Source organism: Dipodomys merriami, unplaced genomic scaffold, assembly GCF_024711535.1.
Source record: "Dipodomys merriami isolate MVZ:Mamm:240054 unplaced genomic scaffold, mDipMer1.0.p SCAF_48, whole genome shotgun sequence".
Classification (NCBI taxonomy): domain Eukaryota; kingdom Metazoa; phylum Chordata; class Mammalia; order Rodentia; family Heteromyidae; genus Dipodomys; species Dipodomys merriami.
This window is the reverse complement of record NW_027206046.1, coordinates 8,296,111-8,316,471: the sequence shown is the minus strand read 5'-3', so window position 1 is coordinate 8,316,471 and position 20,361 is coordinate 8,296,111. Positions and strand designations below refer to the sequence as shown.

Below are 20,361 nucleotides of genomic sequence, written 5' to 3'. Positions count from 1 at the left end.
CTCGAGGCTCTTGCTAGAGATTAATAACATCTTGCAAATATTTTAATTCTCCTCTTTCCTCTTAACTTGCCACCTCCTAAACAAAACACATTCAAACTGAAAACAACTTCACTGGTCCCTTTGTAGCCCAACCCTAAAATAAAATACCTTTATTTAAATATTTCGGGGGGTCTGGGGGGGAAGGAAATGAGGTCTGTTTCAAGTTGACCTCTTTGGTTACAAAAATCCTCAGAATGAAATTTGAAATAAAGATATTAATATTTCCACAGTGATCATAAAGATTCATAATTTTCTTTGACCTCTTGAAATGGCTTCTGTCATAGATAAGAGTGTTTAGGCAAACTCTGTAAACAATACCTACTTGCTAAGGGAGCTAGTTGCAAAAGTTTCTTTAGCACTTGTTCAAAACGGCAGGATTCTAAAAATTGGACCAGAGTTGTTCTCAGTCTCCCTTAGAGAACAAGGGAACTGGTTCTCCCCTTCTGCCCCATCCCACCAAAATCTTGAGTCTCTACTTATATAGATGGGCCTGGCCGGATTAACCAAAAAATTTAAAAAAAAAGGAATTCAAACTCCATTTTTGCATTTGATCTACCAGCTTGTAATCTGAAAGAACATTGATTTTATGAATTATTTTAAGTACCATTTGTGAAGATTCCTTTTTTTTTTTTGTCAGCTCTTCAGCTCAAGGCTAGAGCTCTACCACTTGAGCCATAGTGCCACTTCCAGTTTTCTGGTGGTTTACTGGAGATAAGAGTCTCATGGAGTTTCCTGCCCAGGCTGGCTTTGAATGTCGATCCTCAGATCTCAGCCTCCTGAGTAGCTAGGATTACAGGTGTGAACCACAGGCACCCGGCTGAAGATTCTTAAAACAGAAAACCTTACAACACTTGGAGATTCTGAAGCAGAGATCATTTTCCTATTATGAGTGTAAATCTTATACTGGTGATCTAGAGGATTCCATGGTATTAAGATAGCTAAAAAGAAAAAAAAAAAAAAAAAGAGCTTGTACTCTTTTACACTTGCCCAGAATGCCAAACTCAACTACTGTAGAACATAGGAACCCTGAGCACAGGTGGAAAGGGTGGGACAATGGGAATGAATGGCAGGTAGTAGTGGCGGGGTGCCCCTGTGTACTATAAGTACATGTCCACTTTAAGTCACTCAGCTTCATAATTTTGAAAAGCACTATGCTGCCAAACAAATCCATTTGCAGGCTGACTGGCTAAAGATCCATAACTTACATCATTTGGCTGACATTAGCTAATGTTTTTCTTTCTGTGTGTTATCAAGAAAATACTCCTTCAAACTACCTTTTTCTTCAGTGTGCCTGGTATGCCTTCCACATCATCTATTAGTTTGCTTGTCTTCTGCTATTTTGACAACCTCAGGTATTTTTTTTTTTAAACCTTATAAACAATCTGAAAGAACTCAGACCTGACATCCCTTAGATATAAAAATTAAATTAAGCCCAAGAATCCTAGGTGATGGAGAACACTGTCCAGTCCTGTAAGATAGGGGCAGCTCAGGGAGTACCCCAAAGGTTGATAAATCTGAAACCTTGCCAGTGTTGGGTGAGCATTTATTTAAAGAGAGCTACCTGCTTTCTGGTTTTACTACATACCAAATATTTCTTCTCAACATTTATGAGCTTAAATAGATGCAGATGTTGCCAGAGAATGTATTATAACATTAATCATCTTGGGATCGTATAATTTAAGTGTTGAAAGGCCTCTTGGAGCTTGTCTCCTTCAACACCCTCATTTTAAGCTAGAGGAAACTGAGGCCAACAATTAATTGACTTGCTACAAAGTTAGTGGTCCATGAACCCTCTTCCTTAAAAACATAATTTGGCATTGACTAATTTTACCACCACTGCCTTCATCCTCTCATATGGATTGCCTTTATCATCCTGTAGACATAAAAATTATTCCTCCAGACCTAACTCTGGCCAGGTCTAGTGAGAGGACAGTAGTTCGTTTTCTCCTACTCTAACTTGTGGCAAACCACCACTTTCCTACTCTGTGCCTCTGATGTGTGTTCATGCTGTAATTCAGACTTGCTTCAATTTGTGGGAAGGGACAGCTCCCTTCCCAGTGACATTTGGAAGAAGATGAAATTTTTATCTATTTTTTGTTGGTTATGGGGCTTGAACTCTGGGCCTGGGCACTGTCCCTCAGCTCTTCAGCTCAAGGCCAGCGCTCTACCACTTGAGCCACAGTTTTCTGGTGGTTTATTGGAGATAAGAATCTCATGGCCTTTCCTGCCCGTGCTGGCTTTTAACCCAGATCCTCAGGCCTCAGACTCCTGAGTAGCTAGGATTACAGGTATGAGCCAGCGGCGCCTAGCAGAAAATGAATTTTGAAAACTTATTCTATACAGACTTTGAAAATTTCCTCCCTCATTCCTTTTTTCTTTCTTTCTTTTTTTGGTCATCAAGATAGACTTAAATCATCCTTTCTCTGGCACAAAAGAAGTATATACAATCATATCTTAATAATTTTTATAACCAGACTTATGATATATAATATACTAGATGCTTTACAGAAAAAGATATGATAGAGCCCTCTAAGAACAGGATGCTTTGTCCTCCAGCAAACACTTTGAACTAATTCTAAGCCATTTAGTTTTGATATCCTCCCTCTTCTCTTTTTGCCTACCCTGTTCTCTGAATCCTGGATAAAAGATCTTCTCAAATTTTCCTATTACTCTGATCCCACAGCTATATTTCCTCTGACTTATCCTGAGATTGTTCAAAATGCTGTCATATTCTTCCGTTCCCTAGTCTAAGATTTGACTCTTTGAATGTAGGTTATTACTTCAGCTGAGTTTTTAATGAGAAAAACATTTGGATCTAATTCCTGGTCACATGTAAATGACTGACAGCGCATACATAGCCTTTATAGAAGTATCTATGGTAAACCTCCCCCGCCCCACCAAAAAACAATCTGTGAATTAACCAAATGGTGTTTTCAATGGTGGAATTTCAGCCAGTGTGTCAAAGGAAAGTAAAAGTCAAGAGGAGGAGAAAATATTTTAAATCTTGTTTTAGACTTTATATTCTAAAAGTGTGCACATGTATGTGTGTGGGTTAGCTCCCATGTCTATACAGTCTGAACTGAAGAATAGTACTCTAAAGGCTAGTACTCTTAAGTAGTTCTTTTCCAAGGACATTTTTATCTCTGGTTAATGAACTTATTCATATTAAAAACATCATGATGTATTACTCAATCACCACTGATCATATATTTAATCAGGAATCTTGAGTAAATTTGCAAACTAAAAAACAAAATGATACCATACGTTTGATGATTTTCTCCCTACCCCCATTCTCTCTTCCCACACAATCATGGTCATAAAACACAGTGGTGGTCTGAAATGGGAGACATGTCACTAAACAAGCTCAACCATGTGAACGTTTGGAGAGAGAGAGAGTTCCAGTCCTCCAACTAAAACCTTATTGGGCTGAGGTTTGCTCACCAGAGACTTTGTGTTTTTTCCCCCCATAGGCAATTGCCCCTTTGATTAATCCCATTTCCCTCAGTCCTGGTGAGTCCCCCACCCCCGCAGCTGAGCAAACAGAGAGGCAGTGGCCATTTTAATGTGCTTCCTCCCTCCAACCCTCTGAGAAGAGTTCATCTTGTTCATAAACCACAGAACTGAATGGACTTGTAGAGAGTGAGGATCTTCTGTCGGGATTAATTTTAATAGGCCACAGTCTGCCACCCGGGAACCATAGCCTTGGTAAATGGCTTTAAATTACTATTTGCTGATAAAAAGGGAGATAGGAGCTGAAAATTTGGTTCCACATTTCAAACAATTTGGATAACTAAGGCAAGAATTTACTTTTAGTGTGGAGTGCATGCACTTTACAACCTAAACCCTTGGGTAGCAGAGGAAAACTTTTTGCTGTTGTGGGATCAACATAAAATAGAAAGGTGGAATGTGACGTTTTGTAGAAGTTTTAGTATTTTAAAGCTGGAAGGGAAATGAAGAATCTGTCTATGAATTCCTAAGGATTTGTGAAAGCTGTATGATTCTGATTTCTGTACATGGCAGGCAAGTGCTCTACAGCACTAAACTACACCTTCAGACCTTTATATATTTTATTCTGAGACAGGTTCTGATTTGCCCAGGATGGCCTCAAACATGATCATCTTCAGTCAGTCAGTCTCTCTAATATAGTTGTATTACAGTCATGTGTCACCATGCCCAGCTCAATACTCTATTTTTTGATAGAATGTTAAAAAGTAAAAAGCAAAGCCAGGCATTGGTGGTTTACACCTGTAATTCTAGCTACTAAGGAGGCTGAGATCTGAGGATTGCTGTTCAAAGCCAGCACAAGCAGGAAAAGTCCATATCAACAATTAACCACCAGAAAAGTGAAAGCAGAGCTGTGGCTCAAAGTAGTTGAGTACTAACCTTGAGTGAAAGAGCTCAGGGACAAGGTCCAGGCCCTGAGATCAAGTCCCACAACCAAGAGCAAAAAAGTAAAAAGTACTTGCTGTATGTTTTTTTTCTATTACTGTAACAAAACATCTGTGGCTGGATAATGAGTAAAGATGTTTATTTAGCTCATAGTTCTGAAAGTTTAAGAGCATGTCATTGGTAATAACTAGGTTCTGGAGTTGGCTTTGTAATATATGGTGCCATTGTGGTGTTAAGTGCAAACCAAAGAGAGCAGTCATATAGTGAGATAGGAAGCCAGAGATCACATTCAGGGGTCAGGTTCACTGTGACTTCTCCTAGGTCCTACCTCTTCAAAGTTCTACAGTACTTCCCAAGCCATCTCACTAGATAGCAAGCTTACAACCACTGAGCCATTAAAGAACACATGCAAACAACCCCAACACTAACAACCAGTGTGAGAAAACAGAAGTGGACAGCTGGGAATTCCAAAGATTCATGTTTTCTAATTTTACAACTGATTGTCAACTCTGTATTGAACAAATCACTCCCAGGTTTGATTTCTAAGGAGGTAAGTCTCCCTAACTTAAGGAGGCATGGTGGGACTAGTAACCCGGTAGGATGAAGAAGCAAGGACTGACTGTGGTAGAGGCTGAAATGAGAAAACAAGGTTCTGAGTGCACAAAATGTTCGCAAGTTCAAATCATGACCCAAAGACCAAACAAGTAATTAAAGCCCACAGGGGAAAAAAAGTCAGTTAATCAGCCAAATCCAAAGTAATCCCCTTGTGTATGCACTTGCCTGCTCACAGTTTCTCTTAAAGGCACCTTAATTTTTTTTTTTTTTTGATTGGTTGTGGAGCTTGAACTCTGGGTGCTGTCCTTCAGCATTTCAGCTCAAGTCAAGTGCTTTAACACTTGAGCCACAGCGCCACTTCCGGTTTTCTGGTTGTTAATTGTAGATAAGAGTCTGATGGACTTTCCTGCTGGTTGGCTTTGAACTGTGATCCTCAGATCTCAGCCTCCTGAGTAGCTAGGGTTATAGGCATGAGTCACCAGCGCCCAGAGCCAAGACACCTTAAATATATGTCTCACTTTGTGTGTGTGTGTGTGTGTGTGTGTGTGTGTGTGTGTGTGTGTGTGTGTGTGACATATTTGTCTTGGTAAATTCATTGACAAACTCATGGCTCTGAAATCCATGAATTTCTATTTTTAATAATGTTCAAGAAATGTCCTTGTACATCTTAGTGACAATGGGATGGCTATAAGTCATCTTCAAATCTTTCATATGATGGATGAAATTTCAGTGTCTGCATTTTTCTTCCTTTTAAAACATAGTCACATTCATTCATTTACTGAGGAAGATTATCTAAGTACTATTTTTTTTTTTTAAGCAAAGGAGCTGAGTACCAGTGGCTCGTGACTTCCTACCTTCTCAATGGGCTGAAGGATCAAGATTCTGCCTGGGCAGAAAAGACTCCATTTCCAAAAATAAGCAGCAAAAAGCAGAGCTGGAGGCATGGTACAATGATAGAGCACCAGCCTTCTAGCTGAGGTCCTGAGTTCAGTACCATTAAAAAAAAAAAAGGAACAGAAACAAAACAAAAAACTCTAAACACACTTATTTCATTTTTTACGGTGAATGGGCTCTTTGCTAAGCAACTGGAATTCTTCAGGAAGGATCAGGTGCTGCTGTTGTGTGGGTTCCACTTCTTAGGGGTCTCACTGATTTAACTGATTTAGCAGCCAACAGGTAAAATCTCTGACATTTGTTTTGGCTTTGCTTTTTTCTCATTTAAAAAAAAAATCTCAGTTCTATATCTTTTTCCACCGACACTGAATGAAATTTTGTACACTAGATCTTGTGATGTCTGATGAATTATGAAAGAATCATTTGCCTATTTTTGTCCTAAAGATGAAGGACAAAGGGCGAACCAATGCAACAACAATACTCACAAGGCAATATGTTGGATATGAACTTTACAACTTGGGGGAGGGATTGGGAGAGAGAAAATGGGAGAAAAATGAGGGAGGAGGTAACAATGTTTGACCAAAAAAAATGTACTCACTACATTACATATGTAACTGTAACCCCTCTGTACATCACCTTGACAATTTTTTTTAAGTGTAATTTTGTTGTAGTGGAAAGTTTCTTCATTTGGCACATTTTTTTAGTTACTGAGAACCAGATCATTTGTGCATGGATATTGGTAAGAACACAGATTTGTATTCTGATACGTTGAGGCCTTATACCCATGTTGTATAGAAGATTCTATTCCATACCACTGGAAATAGCTCCACATAGTAATTATGGTTCATACTTGTATTAGAAGCTTAATACTTGCATATACAAAAGATGTTTCATTTACAAAAAGATTATAGAGGAGCAGTACAAAAAAAATATGAGAGTAGATTCTATCAACTAGTATCTACTACATGTGCCAGGGGAAACCCCAAAACACAAGCATTGTTTCCTGACACATGTTACAATTTTGTTAGAAAGGGCGGGGCGGGGCGGGGGAATTCAGGCATCAGTGGCTTATGCCTATGATCCTAGCTACTTAGGAGGCTGAGATCTGAAGATTGCAGTTACCACATAGGACACAATTAGAAATTTATAATATGCTTCATGAAGTGAGGTTCCAACTCTAAGTACTGTAGTGGTGGTTAAAAAAGGAAAAAGGAAGATGAATTTGGTTCTGTCATCAAGGAAGGCTCAGAGAGAAGGAAAGATGCACCAAAATTCATGAAGGGCAAAGGAAGAAGAGAACCTTCCAGGAAAGGAATACAGAAGGGAGCAGAATCTTGAGGCTTCAAAGCATGATATACTTTCTTGAATGACAGTGCAGCCATGAGAATTCACTAGTGTGGGGTGAAATAAAAATCCTATAGTTAGAATCCAAAAGCAAGATGAGAGTGTCTTGTGGTGGAAAGGTGGTAAGAGTTTGCCAAGATAAACCACCTAACTTGCTGGGAGCAGGTGGCTCACACTTGCAATCCTAGCTAGTCAGGAGGCTGAGACCTGAAGATCAAGGTTCAAAACCAGCCGGGGCAGGGAAGTCTGTGAGATTCTTTTTTTTTTTTTTTTTTTTTTTTTTTTGTCGGTCGTGGGGCTTGAACTCTGGGCCTGGGCGCTGTCCCTCAGCTCTTCAGCTCAAGGCGAGCGCTCTACCACTTGAGCCACAGCGCCACTTCCGGTTTTCTGGTGGTTTATTGGAGATAGGAGTCTCATGGTCTTTCTTGCCCGGGCTGGCTTTGAACCGCGATCCTCAGATCTCAGCCTCCTGAGTAGCTAGGATTACAGGCGTGAGCCATTTTTTTTTTGGTCAGTCGTGGGGCTTGAACTCTGGGCCGGGGACTGTCCCTCAGCTCTTCAGTTCAAGGCTAGTGCTCTACCACTTAAGCCACAGCGCCACTTCCGGCTTTTTCTGTTTATGTGGTGCTGAGGAATTGAACCCAGGGCCTCATGCATGCAAGGCAAGCACTCTACCACTGAGCCACCTTCCCAGCCCTGTGAGATTCTTATCTTCAATTAATCACCAGAAAACTGGAAGCAGTGATGTGATTCAAAGTGGTAGAGCATTAGCCTTGAGCAAAAAGAGCTTAGGGACAACACCCAGGCCCCGAATTCAACTCCCACAACCAACAAAAACAAAACAAAACAAAAAAAAAAACCCACCACCTGACTCAAAAGCCTTATTTCTTAGCTAGGGCTGAAAGATTATTAAGAGTCTTGGGAACATTATTTTAAGTATTTTGTTATATGAATCTAATCAGTATAGACCGAGTGCATAGGGTATGGCTTAGGAGTGGCTATGGCTACAGTTTGGCTCTCTGGAGTAATTATAAGTTTATTTGAAGCTTCTGTCTCTTTGGAAGGGAGCTGACTGTGTTTATATAACATCATAAGATTGAGAACAATTCAATTTTCGGTACCAAAGAATTGGAAGTGGTTATGGGGGCAATAGCTGTTGTGACTTTCCTAGGTGATAAAGAGTCATGCTTCCTATTCTTCTTACTCTTTCCTTTGGGACAGTTTTCTTGGCTGAACTATGGAAACAAGGCAAAAGCTAATCTGGTACTTATTACTCTATCTTCCTTTTTTGTGTATTGTTCTTTTTGTGATTATACTGGGTCTTGAACTCTTGAGCTGTTTGCTCTACTACTTGAGCCACCCTTTCAGTTCCAACTTTTCACTGGTTATTTGGAGATAAGTGACTTATGGGAACTTTCCTGTCTAGGGTAGCTTTGAACTGTAATTCTCAGATTTCAGCCCCCTGAGTAGCTAGATGCCAGTAGTGTAAACCACTGGCATCCAGTATGCCTTTCCCTTCTTAATCAGAAATAAACCTTTTCAACAATTTCATACAGTTGAAACTAAGGTGAAGATTTTCAAATAGATGGAGTAGAAAGAGCAGCTGAACATTATGGTTAGAAATGTGCTATCAGAGGCAGGGAAGTTGGCTCAGTGGTAAGTGCTTGCCTTGCATGCATGAGGCCCTGGGTTCGATTCCTCAGCACCACATAAGCAGAAAAAGCTGAAAGTGGCCCTATCTATGGCTCAAGAGGTAGAGTGCTAGCCTTGAGCTGAAGAGCTGAGGGACAGCGCCCAGGCTTAGAGTTCAGCCCCCACGACTGACAAAAAGAAAGCAAGAAAGCAAGAAGGCAAGGTGCTACTATCCCTTACTACCTCCCACCCCAATCATTTTCATTTTAGTGTCTCTGTTTACTGATGAAACAGTGAATTATGAAAGACTGCTTGTTGAACACCACCCCACTAACATATCTCCTGTGAGACTTTGGAAATGGAGAAGAGGGGATATTTTCCCTTGTTACAATGACTTTGGACTGTCACAGCAGCTAGTTGTGGCAGAAGCCAGACATCTCATGTCCTGTCCTGCCTGAGACAGTGCCTCAAATCAAAGTCCTGCTCCACTGAATCTCTGGTATGAAACACTGATGGGCCCTAAGGAACCTTCCAACTTTAAAGAACATCACTAAAAGGCTGGGAAGGTGGCTCCGTGGTAGAGTGTTTGCCTTGCATGCATGAGGCCCTGGGTTTGATTCCTCAGCACCACATAAGCAGAAAAAGCCAGGCGTGATGCTGTGGCTTAAGTGGTAGAGCGCTAGCATTGAGCTGAAGAGCTGAGAGACAGCGCCCAGGCCCAGAGTTCAGGCCCCACTGACAGACCAAAAAAAAAAAAAAAAAAAAAGGAACATCACTAAAGTCTGGGGCATCAGGTCACATAGTCCAGTCTCTCAAATCCTACTCTGTAATTTACCTTATTTCAGTAATAGCTAACTCCTCCTTTTGTGTGTGTGTGTGTGTAATTGCCAGTACTGGAGCTTAAACTCAGGGCCTGGGCACTGTCACTGAGCTTTTTATTTGCTCAAAGCTAGCACTCTACCACTTGAGCCACAGCTGTTTTTTGCTGGCTAACTGGTAAGAGACTTACAGACTTTCCTGCCAAGGCTAGCTTTAAACCTCTACCCTCAGACATCAGTAGCTAGGAGTATGGGTGTGAGCCACCAGCACCAGGCTTTCATTCTTTAGATTTTTAACTTTAATTTCACTCCTCGGAGGGCTCCCACCCACCCAAAATACCCTCCAATTTTACTTTTTTTTTTTTCAGTGGTGGGCCTTGAACTCTGGGCCTGGGCCGCTGTCCCTCAGCTCTTCATCTCCAGGCAGGCGCTCTACCACTTGAGCCACAGTGCCACTTCCGGTTTTCTGGTGGTTTATTGGAGATAAGAGTCTCACGGACTTTCCTGCCCGGGCTGGCTTTGAACTGCGATCCTCAGATCTCAGCCTCCTGAGTAGCTAGGATTACAGGCGTGAGCCACTGGGCCTGGCCAATTTTACGATTTTTAATTGTTCAATTTTTTGGAGCAATGTCTCCTTCCACCACTCTGCAAATACCATAACAAAGCTTGACTTCTCAGTTCATTTTTGCTAGATTAGGTCACAAAAGCATTCAATATCCACATATATATATATATCCATATATATACCCATATATCTATATATGTTTATGTCTATGTCTATCTTTGAGACATGGTTGTGGCAGCCCAGGCTGGCCTCGAACTCGATATTCTCTTACCTCGGCGTTCCCCGGGGGTTATTATGCCACCACACACAGACGCGCCTCAAGCGAGGCGGACAGCCGTCGGCCGCACGAGCGCCCCAGCGCCGAGAAACGCGCGCCAAATCGTGCCGCTTACGTCACCTGACGCAACTTCCGCCCCTGGGCGCGCCTCCGGGCGTCCCCTTCGCCCCCCCCCCCCCGTCGGTGTCTACTTCCGGCGTTTCAATAAAGCTCGATTCGACTCGAAGAAGAGCTGTTCTTCCGGGAAAATGGCGACTCCCGCCCGTGCCCCGGAGTCGCCTCCGGCCGCGGATCCCGCACCCGCCGTGGGGCCTGCCGAGGAGGAAGCCGACTGCCCGCCGCCGCCTCGCCAACCTCAGGTCCCGCAGAATGTCCTCGCTGCCCCGCGGCTTCGAGCCCCCAGCTCCCGAGGACTTGGGGCCGCGGAGTTTGACGGAGCTGCGGGAGATGTTGAGGCGCCAGGAGAGACTTTTGCGCAACGAGTAAGCCGCGGGGGGACCCCCTCTCCTCCCCTGCCCCGAGTCGGCGCCGGGCTGCCCGGGCGCGCTGCCTTCCCCCGTCTCCCCCCGCCCCCCCGCCCTGGAAGGTCACCTTGGCCCCCCAGTGGATCCCCGGCCGGCCCGCGGGCCACGGCGCGGCCTGCAGCGGCCCAGCCGAGCCTCGCGCGGGCCCCGCGCCGGCCGCGTGGGGACGGTGCCCGGCGGGCGGGCGGGCGCTGCCGCCGAGGGGGGGGTGTGTGCGTGTGTAGGGGGGGTAATCATCAGCTCGGCCACGTCCTCCACCCCTTGGCACAGCTCTGTCCCCTTCACCAAAACGTGTTGACAGTTGTCGTGTCTAACTGGACCCAGGTCCGTACATCTGCCCTTACTGGACCTACAGACTCTTGGCGTGTGCGCGCGGGTCTGTGGAGGGCAGAAGGCGGCTTGAACTCAGGACGTTGGACGCGCTGTTCCTGAGCTTTTGCTCAAGCTTGTCACTTGAGCCACACCTCCGTTTCTGGCTTTTTTTTTTTTTTTTTTTTTTTTGGTGGAGGATGAGGAGTCTCGTGGATTTTCCTTGCCTGGGCTGGCCTTGAACCAGGATCCTCACATCTCAGCCTTCTGGGTAGGATCACACGCACCAGCCACTGGCTCTCTAGATCTACTCTTAATGGACCTCGCTCTCTCTAGAGCTACTCTTTTTTTCTTTTTATCTTCTTCTTTTCTTTCTTTCTTTCTTTTTTTTTTTTGTGGGTGTCTGTCTTGGGGCTTGAAATCAAAGCCTGAGCACTTTTCCTAAGGTGTGTTGCTCAAAACTAGCCCTCTACCAGTTGAACCACAGCTCCATTTTCAGCCTATTGGGGGGGGGGGTACTTGGGAGATTAAGAGTCGCATGACCTTCCTCACCAGGCTGGCTTGGAACCTGCATCCTCATATCTCAGCCTCCTGAATAGCTACGATTACAGGTGTGAGCCATCCAGCGCCTGGCTTCTATATGTACCTTTAAAAAAGCACTTATTGACTTTGTTTATGTGTTACCAAGGAATGGAACCCAGGGCCTCCTGCATACTAGGCAAACACTACCACAAAACCATGATCCCAGCCTATATGTACTCTTAATGGAACCTAGATTCTAGGTTTATTTATTGATTGATCGGTCATGGGGCCTGAACTCTGGGCCTGGGTGCTATCCCTCAGCATTTCAGCTCAAGGCTAGTGCCCTACTACTTGAGCCACAGCGCCACTTCCAGCTTTTTCTGTTTATGTGGTGCTGAGGAATCGAACCCAGGGCCTCATGCAAGGCAAGTACTCTTACCCACTGAGCCACCTTCCCAGCACAGTAGATATTCTTAATGGAGGCATGGGATATAACAAGTGATTTATTAGGCAACATGAAGTTGCACTCTCATTCATCAGGTAGACTGGATTTTAAGCAGGGGAGCAATAAGAGGGTGTTTTCCCCTTAAGCAGCTTTATATAATGGCTTGATGCAGGATGCTTTGAAGGAGTAAGAAGCAGAAGACATCAGGATATTTTCAGAGAGGTTTTCAACAAAAGGACTGTGAAGAGGGGTGAACTGGAAAGGTAGAATTGTGGAAGTGTGACAAGTGGAAGAATTTGAATCTATAATTAACAGACATGGCTATAGATTTCTGATTTGTATGGAGAAGCACTAACAAAAATAGAAAATGTGGAGTTGTGAGAGGGATTTATTTAAGGTTGGTTTTAAGTATGGTATGCTCTGCTGAGGGGAGAGAAAGCTAGACATTTGGTTTGCGAAAAACTGAATCATTAAAAGCTGTAGACATGAGCCTAAGACTCAGGAGAAAAAGGCTGGGGAAAGAAAGGATCTCAGTGGCAAAGAGGTGTTAATATGTTGAAATTGCTGGATTTAGTGGATGTAGTGTCAGAAAAAGAATACCAGGCCTAAAGTGTAAACTTCACTATCCACTTATATAACTAAAGAAGAATTAGAAAAAGAATTTCTGTTATTCAGCAAAAGGAACAAACACTTCATGGGATGGTTCCTAAGTAGAGACCAATGTTTTCAGTTTATGAGCTATGTTTTTAACGTAGCAGTAAATTAACTTTTTCTTGTTTTATCTAGCAAAAGTTACTCACTAATCAGGAACAACGGAGATGTCTTTAAAACACAAAAATACACAAATCTGTTTCATTTCAGAACAATGATGTCATATTATGAAACCTCTGGAAAATTCCACTGTGCCCATTTGAATATAAGGGACCAATGGCAATACTATCTTGAAATTATGAAATTTAGCCTTAAGGACCCATTCTTCAACCTCCTGGGTGTTGGAGATCACATCTCAAAAAGCGTTATATTTTTGGGACCATCTTTCAGAGGAAAATTTTGTGCCTTTTAAATGTTATGTCTGAAGTTTTATAAATAAAATGGTTCTAATGTGTTTATATGTTTTTCCATTTGACAGAAAATTCATTTGCAGATTGCCCGACAAAGGTAAAAAGATCTTTGGCACTGTTGCCAAACTGAAAGCTGCCATTGCAGAACGTGAAGAGGTTAGAGGAGAAAGTGAACTGTTTCATCCTATTAGTTTAGACTATAAGCTAAGGCAAAATGCAATTTCAGGAGTTGATGTGGATGTAGATAAGCCCCAGAATTCTGACCAGATACTTGATACTTCATCACCAGTTCCTGGCTGTTCCCCTGTGGATAGCATCAAGTCATCTAAAACAACCTCAGAAAAGCAGGGACTTGTGCATCCTGCTCACAAAGACAATGAAGACACTCCAGAGGCTGAGTACACGGTGAGCAAGGGCCCAGCTTCCAACAGCAGAGCCAAGGGATCTTCCTCATCTGAATCTATTGAGCATCTCTCCCAGCATTGTGCTTCAGATCGAGAAGACATCTCCTGCAGCCTTGACAACCTGTTTATTGACAGGTTAAAAAGAATCACACTTGCAGATCAAGGTGAACACCATTCAGAAGAAAAACTGAGTGCTGAAAACTCAACAGACCTTTGCAGTGGGACTCCTAAGAAGCCTCATTACATGGAAGTGCTAGAAATGCGAGCTCAAAACCCAGTGTCCCTGCCACATAAATTTAAAACCAACGTGTAAGTGTCATTTGAAACAGACCTATTATAGGAATGTGTGAAACTCAAAAAGTTGGAAGAATGCTTTAAGTTGAGGGAGTCTGTGTAAGCACTATTTAGAGATAGAAAACATTCTAGGAATACTTAGACCAGAAACATTCTGGGAATATTTAGACCAAACTGGCTGAAGTAGAGGATTCCTTTTGAAAAATAACATTAGTTTTTAAACTATATAATTGAGATAAGTTTTAAATAGCAGATGGGGAGTATTAAACTCAGGATGCTTAGCCAACATTTTCTAATAAACAGAGTTGGAGGGAGAATGTGTTACTGGGTTGTTGTTTTCAGCACTATTTGCTAGTGTACAGCTCACCCTTTGATGAGTCCATAAGTTCAGAGAAAAGCATTGCAGGAGCTGGTAGACTCTTTCAGCATAAAGTGTCTGCAAACTGACATGTAAGGGGCAGAGCTGTGGTGACGCAGTGATGTGAAAATTTTACTCCTCACAGAGATTAGGGGGTAGAGAAGGACCCAGGATTTATACCTTGGGTGCAAAATATTTAACTGTATAACAATTGTTACAAAGTATCTAAAGTTTTTTGTTGTTGTTGTTTTTTTGTTGGTTGTGGGGCTTGAACTCTGGGGCCTGGGCGCTGTCCCTCAGCTCTTCAGCTCAAGGCGAGCACTCTACCATTTGAGCCACAGCGCCACTTCCAGTTTTCTAGTGGTTTATTGGAGATAAGAGTCTCACGGACTTTCCTGCCCGGACTGGCCTTCAACCAGGATCCTCAGATCTCAGCCTCCTGAGTAGCTAGGATTACAGGCGTGAGCCACCAGCGCCCAGCTAAAGTGTCTAAAGTTTAACTCCCTACCCTAGTACCTGTGATATGTTACACTGAAACTGTTTATAAACTGAAATGTTTATTTCCCTCCACTGGACAGTACGTTCCTTTACAGATGATCTATGACTGGATTTACTGGGGCAGGAAGCAGGGGAAATAGCTTCAGTTCAAGTATAAGGTGAGAGAAGGAAAAGACGAAAGAGCAGAAGTTTGTATAACTGAACACCACCCGTTACCATATGAATAAACTGCTTACTATTACAACCTTTGTAGGATAATCACATGCTAGGATTAAAAGCCATTTTTGTTTGCATGTGACTGACTACATCTATAAGAAGAATGACCGAGTGTTTGATTGTGTATGTAAAAGGAAAATAGTCTGATAGTCTGTTTCCCTCTAGGTTGCCATCACAGAAAAATGACTCAACTGGTCATTGTCAGAGGGGAGAGCCGCCTGTTTCCTCAGAGGAGCGGCGGCGCAGGGATAAGCAGCATCTTGATGACATCACTGCCGCGAGACTCCTACCACTTCACCATTTGCCTACACAGCTGCTCTCCATAGAGGAGTCTTTGGCTCTTCAGAAACAGCAGAAACAGAATTATGAGGTATTTATTCTGCTTTTCTTGGCTGTGTTTCATGCTACTTTATGAGCTGATATTTACTCCAGGTAGCTCAAGGAGGAAAGGATTTACTAGAATGGAACTGGTGCTAGAGAAATGGTTCACTGAGGTCAGGCCCTGAGACAATGTGCCACTGATTTTCAGTGTCACAAAGTTAGAACAACAGGCAGCCATGGAGACAGTTACAGCTGTATATATGCAACATTGGTATAACGATTTATCAGGAAATGTGGGAACTGATTGCTTACTTTCACATTATCTGCCTGCTCCTGCTGAGATAGTAGAAGCAACAGTTATTCTTGTACTTTGTGAAACCTGTATATCAGCTTCTCAGGTGCAGTCTTAATTCAGAGTTCTGCCAAGAGAATCGGGAGTGTGGTTCTAAAAGGGGCAGTGCAGGAAGGTGGAAAGACAGTGTTGTGTTACTGCAGACATGGGCTCTGTGCTTCAGAGCATAATTTATGAGCTGTGGGGAGAAAGCAGCTCCTACCTTAGGCATGTTAATCACATTTATACAATACCCTCTCCAAAGATCCATGTGCTTTGAATAGAATTTTCACCATGTATATTGATAAATCCCATGTGCAGATTAGTAGGAGGGAACAAAAATTAAGTGTGAGAACTCTAGGGGGAGTAGAGATTAAATAAACTTAGTAACTGTGAGTCTCCAAGAAGACAACATGCTGATCTCTATCCACATTGCTCAGCTAGATAGATTTTAGGTAGGTACCATGCACCAGCTAATTTGTCAGTCTGACAATGGCTTTTTATAAAAGCTCAACTGGCATTTTTAAGGTAGTCTCCCCACTCTACCCCCCACAGCCAGTTTTCTTTCAGCATATTAAAATTACTGCTAATTATCACTGTGTTATCAAAGAAATGTTTTCTAAGTTGTCTCTGAGATCTGAAATGCCTGCCTAAGACATGTTTAGATTGAATTGACTCTTCAGCCTGAAATTGGCTTCCTTGGCACAGTAATAACAGGAGCCCCACCTCGATCTGCCTTTAGTATCTATCTGCAGCTTGAAGGGTGAGGTATGATGGCAGTCACGGATGTGGGGGGGACAGTGTGGAGAAGCACGCTGCCACTGTGAATTTTACTTGGAGTTTTGTTTATTAATTTCTGACTTTCATTTGGAGATGGGAACTTGGCATGTTATACTAATGTCTAACTCCAAAACTTAGAGACCTTGACTTAACTCAGAAGGAAGGTTTTTGTTATTTGGAGAAATCTAGTGATTTTCCACGTAGGTCAGCTTGTCTTGTGTGTGCATAATGGTATGTGTGTATACATGCATGCGCCCACATACTTAGTATATCTGTGCTGTCATTTGCTGAGCTGATGGGTCCTTTTCTTGCGCAGAGGATAGACAGGCTTTGCCCTGTGTCTCTGCTAGGACATAGCTGTCAGCCCCTTTGTATTGCAAGTGGGGGTGACACTCCTTTATCTCACCTTTTTTTTCCCATTGAAAGGAAAAGGATTTGAATGTGTAACTTGGGCCCTTGCTTTTTTATTTCTTTCTTTCTTTTTTTTTTTTTAAAGGAGATGCAAGCGAAGCTCGCAGCACAAAAATTAGCTGAAAGACTGAACATTAAAATGCAGAACTATAATCCAGAAGGAGAGTGTTTGGGGAAATACCAAGAAGTAAAGGATGAAGATGCCGGGCAGTCCTCTGATGATGGATTCTGAAGATGGGCACTGGAAGCCTCCCACTGTCAAGATGCTATTATCTTACATCAAACTTCCTAACAAGTATCAAGATCAGTGTCAGACCTTGAGGGGAAAATTTCATAAAGTTACACAAAGGTAGCTACAATAGAAAGCCCATTGATCTTTCAGAAGATGATTTTTATGTGTTTGAAAAGTTTAATATCCAAGTATTGTGTTTAACCACATTGTATTAAAGTTTTGCAGTATGTTGTGCACTTGTCTGGTATTTTAGTATGTAGTAAAGCACATTGGTGAGTTTTTTTTTTCCTTTAAGTCAAATGAAAGCAGGTAATTTTGCTTTTTCCTTATTTTTACCTCTATTAAATGGCATTTATTACATGTCTTTCGGTGTAATACTTGGTTGTTTCAGACACCGAATATGAGTTAAGAAGAATTGGTTCCCTCCTTTTTTAGGAAGGGAGCAGTGGAGGGAATTGGAGGCATGTTTTCTTGGAATTAGTGAGATGTGGGTGTGAAATACCCCAGAAAGCACTCAGAAAACGCCCCCCTCCTTTTATCTTAGGAAGACTGTCCTCTTGCTCCTGCTTATGAATGAGTAATTTGAGGAGTTGCTGGATGGTGGAGGGTCTTTCTAGAGGATCAGATTTGCCTACAGTAACTGAAAGGACTGCACTGGGTAGAAGTAGTGTTCAGGGTTTATCTGACCTGAGTTCTTTGCCTACACAGATTGATAGTTCCATGTGTAGAGCTTCATGTTTGGAAAGGAAACCATTTATGTTAAAGTTATAGTTGAATGGTCAGCACATCTCGTTTATTCCCCCAAAGAGGCTTTTATAGACTGCGGAAACTTCTATCTCATATGTACATGTCGTTTTAAAATGATTATATGGTTGTCTCCAGAGAAATGAACACGTTATCAGAAAATTTCTTTGTCTAATATGTGGAATCTTTAAAAGTATTGAAAAGGAAAATAAAATAGTAATTAGAGCAACTTCAAATGCTAATGGTGATACTTTCCTGGTATTCAGTTCAATTTAACTTCTTTAAAATGACTGTGCATACATGAAACCCAAATATATTTAGGGTAGATGCCAAAAGACCTGGACTTGTGCCAGAAGGCCTCCATTCTACATCATGCAGCTTTTCACAGAAGGTCTTTGACTCCATCTTGTACACATTAATCCCTGTGAGGGAGGGGTCTTCCTGGTACCCCTTATCCTGGCACCAAGCAATGCAAAGCCAGCCCTTGGTGGTCCCTCTGCCTTTCTGTTACCTTTCAAGCATGTGTACAGGTCTTCGTTGCATTTTGAGTTCTCTCTTCAGTTCCACTAGCCTATTTTTTTGTAATATTATACTACCTTATTTCTGACAGTTTGGTAGTAAGGGTGCAGCCAAGCCTGCCATCTTCAGAGTGGCTTGCACACTTTGGGCCCTTGGCATTTTCACATAAATGCATCATTTCAGATATCAATTTGTCATGTTCCACAAAAATTCCTTCAAAAGAATGTTAGACATTCTGTTATTAATTAACTGCTTATTGCTAACAATCTATATTTTGAAACTGGGGAGGGGGGTTGAAACCTTGCCATTTACTAAAGCATTCTTACTATTTCTGTGAGGATGAATATGTTTAATTTTATTGAGTTAAATGGAAAATCAGAATGTTTCTTAGTATCCTACCTGGGCTGGCATCCTCAGGTTTAGGATTACAGGCATGAGCCACAAGTGCTCAGCTTATTTATTTATTTATTTACTTATTTATTTATTTTTGTCAGTCGTGGGGCCTGAACTCTGGGCTTGGGCTCTCCCCCTCAGCTCTTCAGCTCAAGGATAGCGCTCTACCACTTGAGCCATAGCGCCACTTCCAGCTTTTTCTGCAAATGTGGTGCTGAGGAATCTAACCCAAGGACCCATGCATGCAAAGCAAGCATTTTACCACTGAGCCACCTTCCCAGCCCTCTTTTTATTTTCGATAAACAAAATTCCTCTATTCCTGTTCCTCTCAGAACAACTGACTGGAGAGAGGTGAGAACACTCAGTGGTACAGAACTCTCCTAACATGCATGAGAGCACTTTCCTAACATGTATGAGGCCAGGGACAAATGGCTAGTAAATACATGAAGGAGTGTTCAACATCCATAGCTGTGATGTAAATTCCATTCCATCATCTCTCCAGATTGACTACTATCTAGAAAACAACAAATGTTGGCAAGGATGTATGCGTGTATGTGTGTGTGTGAAAAGCCCAGTATGGAGCTCCTTATGACTTTGTCATACCATTCTTGGACATACATCCAAATGAGAATAAATCGATATACAATAAAGATACTAGTATATTTATACTATAGCTCTGTTCACAGTAGCTGAACTGGAATCAGCCAAGATGTCTAAACAATTGGTGAATGGAAAATTCAATACACACATATACATACACATATATGCGCTATATACATGTGTGTGTTTATATACACATATCTTCATACAATGGAATATTACCCAGCATAAAGAAAAAATGAAATGTCATTTTCAGGAAAGTGGGTATATCTGGAGATGACTTTGAGTAAGAGACAAACTCAGAAAACTTAGCAGTGCTTGTTTTCAATCATGGTGGTGGTAACTGGGCATCTAAAAGGGGCACTGTCTAGGAGAGGGTTTTTAGAGGTGAAGTAGACTAAAGGATCACACACACACACAGTGAAATGTATACCATATTCTTAATTTCTTTTGTCCCTCTTTGTCACTTAGCAACTGACTATACACTATTCAGAAGAGATGAGAGATATGGGTCCCCCAGGCCATGCTCCCCACCAGCTGAATCTCCTGATATCCTCCATAGATCCAATGGCATGGTTTGTAACACTACAATAAAGTTAGGGAAGAAAGATTCATCTTCATACAGGAGAAGTTGAATGCCTGGGCTAAATTTTAAAACTATCCAGCTTTTATGGAGACCATTACAGTTATTTTAAAATGTGGTAAGTCTCATTGACTAGCTGCTTGACAGCAGGGGAAAACTCAGAGCTATTATTTTAATTTCTGGCTAAAGTGAGGGAGCTTTGATACTCAGCCGATGAAATAAACCTAGTGTTGGATAATACTGAACTAGAGCCAGACCACAAATCAGGCACGATTCTGAAAGCACAGCATAAAATGCTGAACA

General features: G+C 42.2%; 1 protein-coding gene and 1 long non-coding RNA gene across 2 annotated transcripts in view; one reads left to right on the top strand and one right to left on the bottom strand.

Moving 5' to 3' along the window:
* The window catches only part of LOC138808966 (uncharacterized), a 34,680-nt gene extending 24,088 nt beyond the window's left edge, over positions 1 to 10,592 (bottom strand). The window contains exon 1 of the long non-coding RNA XR_011366648.1: positions 10,508 to 10,592. This is a non-coding gene — a long non-coding RNA (uncharacterized lncRNA). The remainder of the gene's footprint in view (positions 1 to 10,507) is intronic.
* Positions 10,593 to 10,727: 135 nt separating this feature from the next.
* Positions 10,728 to 18,192, top strand: Polr2m (RNA polymerase II subunit M). Its single transcript, XM_069995332.1, has 4 exons — positions 10,728 to 10,995; positions 13,443 to 14,087; positions 15,310 to 15,514; positions 17,073 to 18,192. Exons 1-4 carry the CDS (start codon positions 10,883 to 10,885, stop codon positions 17,217 to 17,219), a joined length of 1,110 nt encoding a protein of 369 aa, XP_069851433.1. The 5' UTR covers positions 10,728 to 10,882; the 3' UTR covers positions 17,220 to 18,192.
* Positions 18,193 to 20,361: the final 2,169 nt, after the last annotated feature.

Excerpts from the sequence above, each read along its gene's own strand:
- Polr2m (XM_069995332.1), top strand. The coding sequence starts at position 10,883 with ATGTCCTCGCTGCCCCGCGGCTTCGAGCCCCCAGCTCCCGAGGACTTG. Across the intron at positions 10,996-13,442 it reads GAGAGACTTTTGCGCAACGA|AAAATTCATTTGCAGATTGC; the intron begins GTAAGCCGCGGG and ends TCCATTTGACAG. Across the intron at positions 15,515-17,072 it reads AGCAGAAACAGAATTATGAG|GAGATGCAAGCGAAGCTCGC; the intron begins GTATTTATTCTG and ends TTTTTTTTAAAG.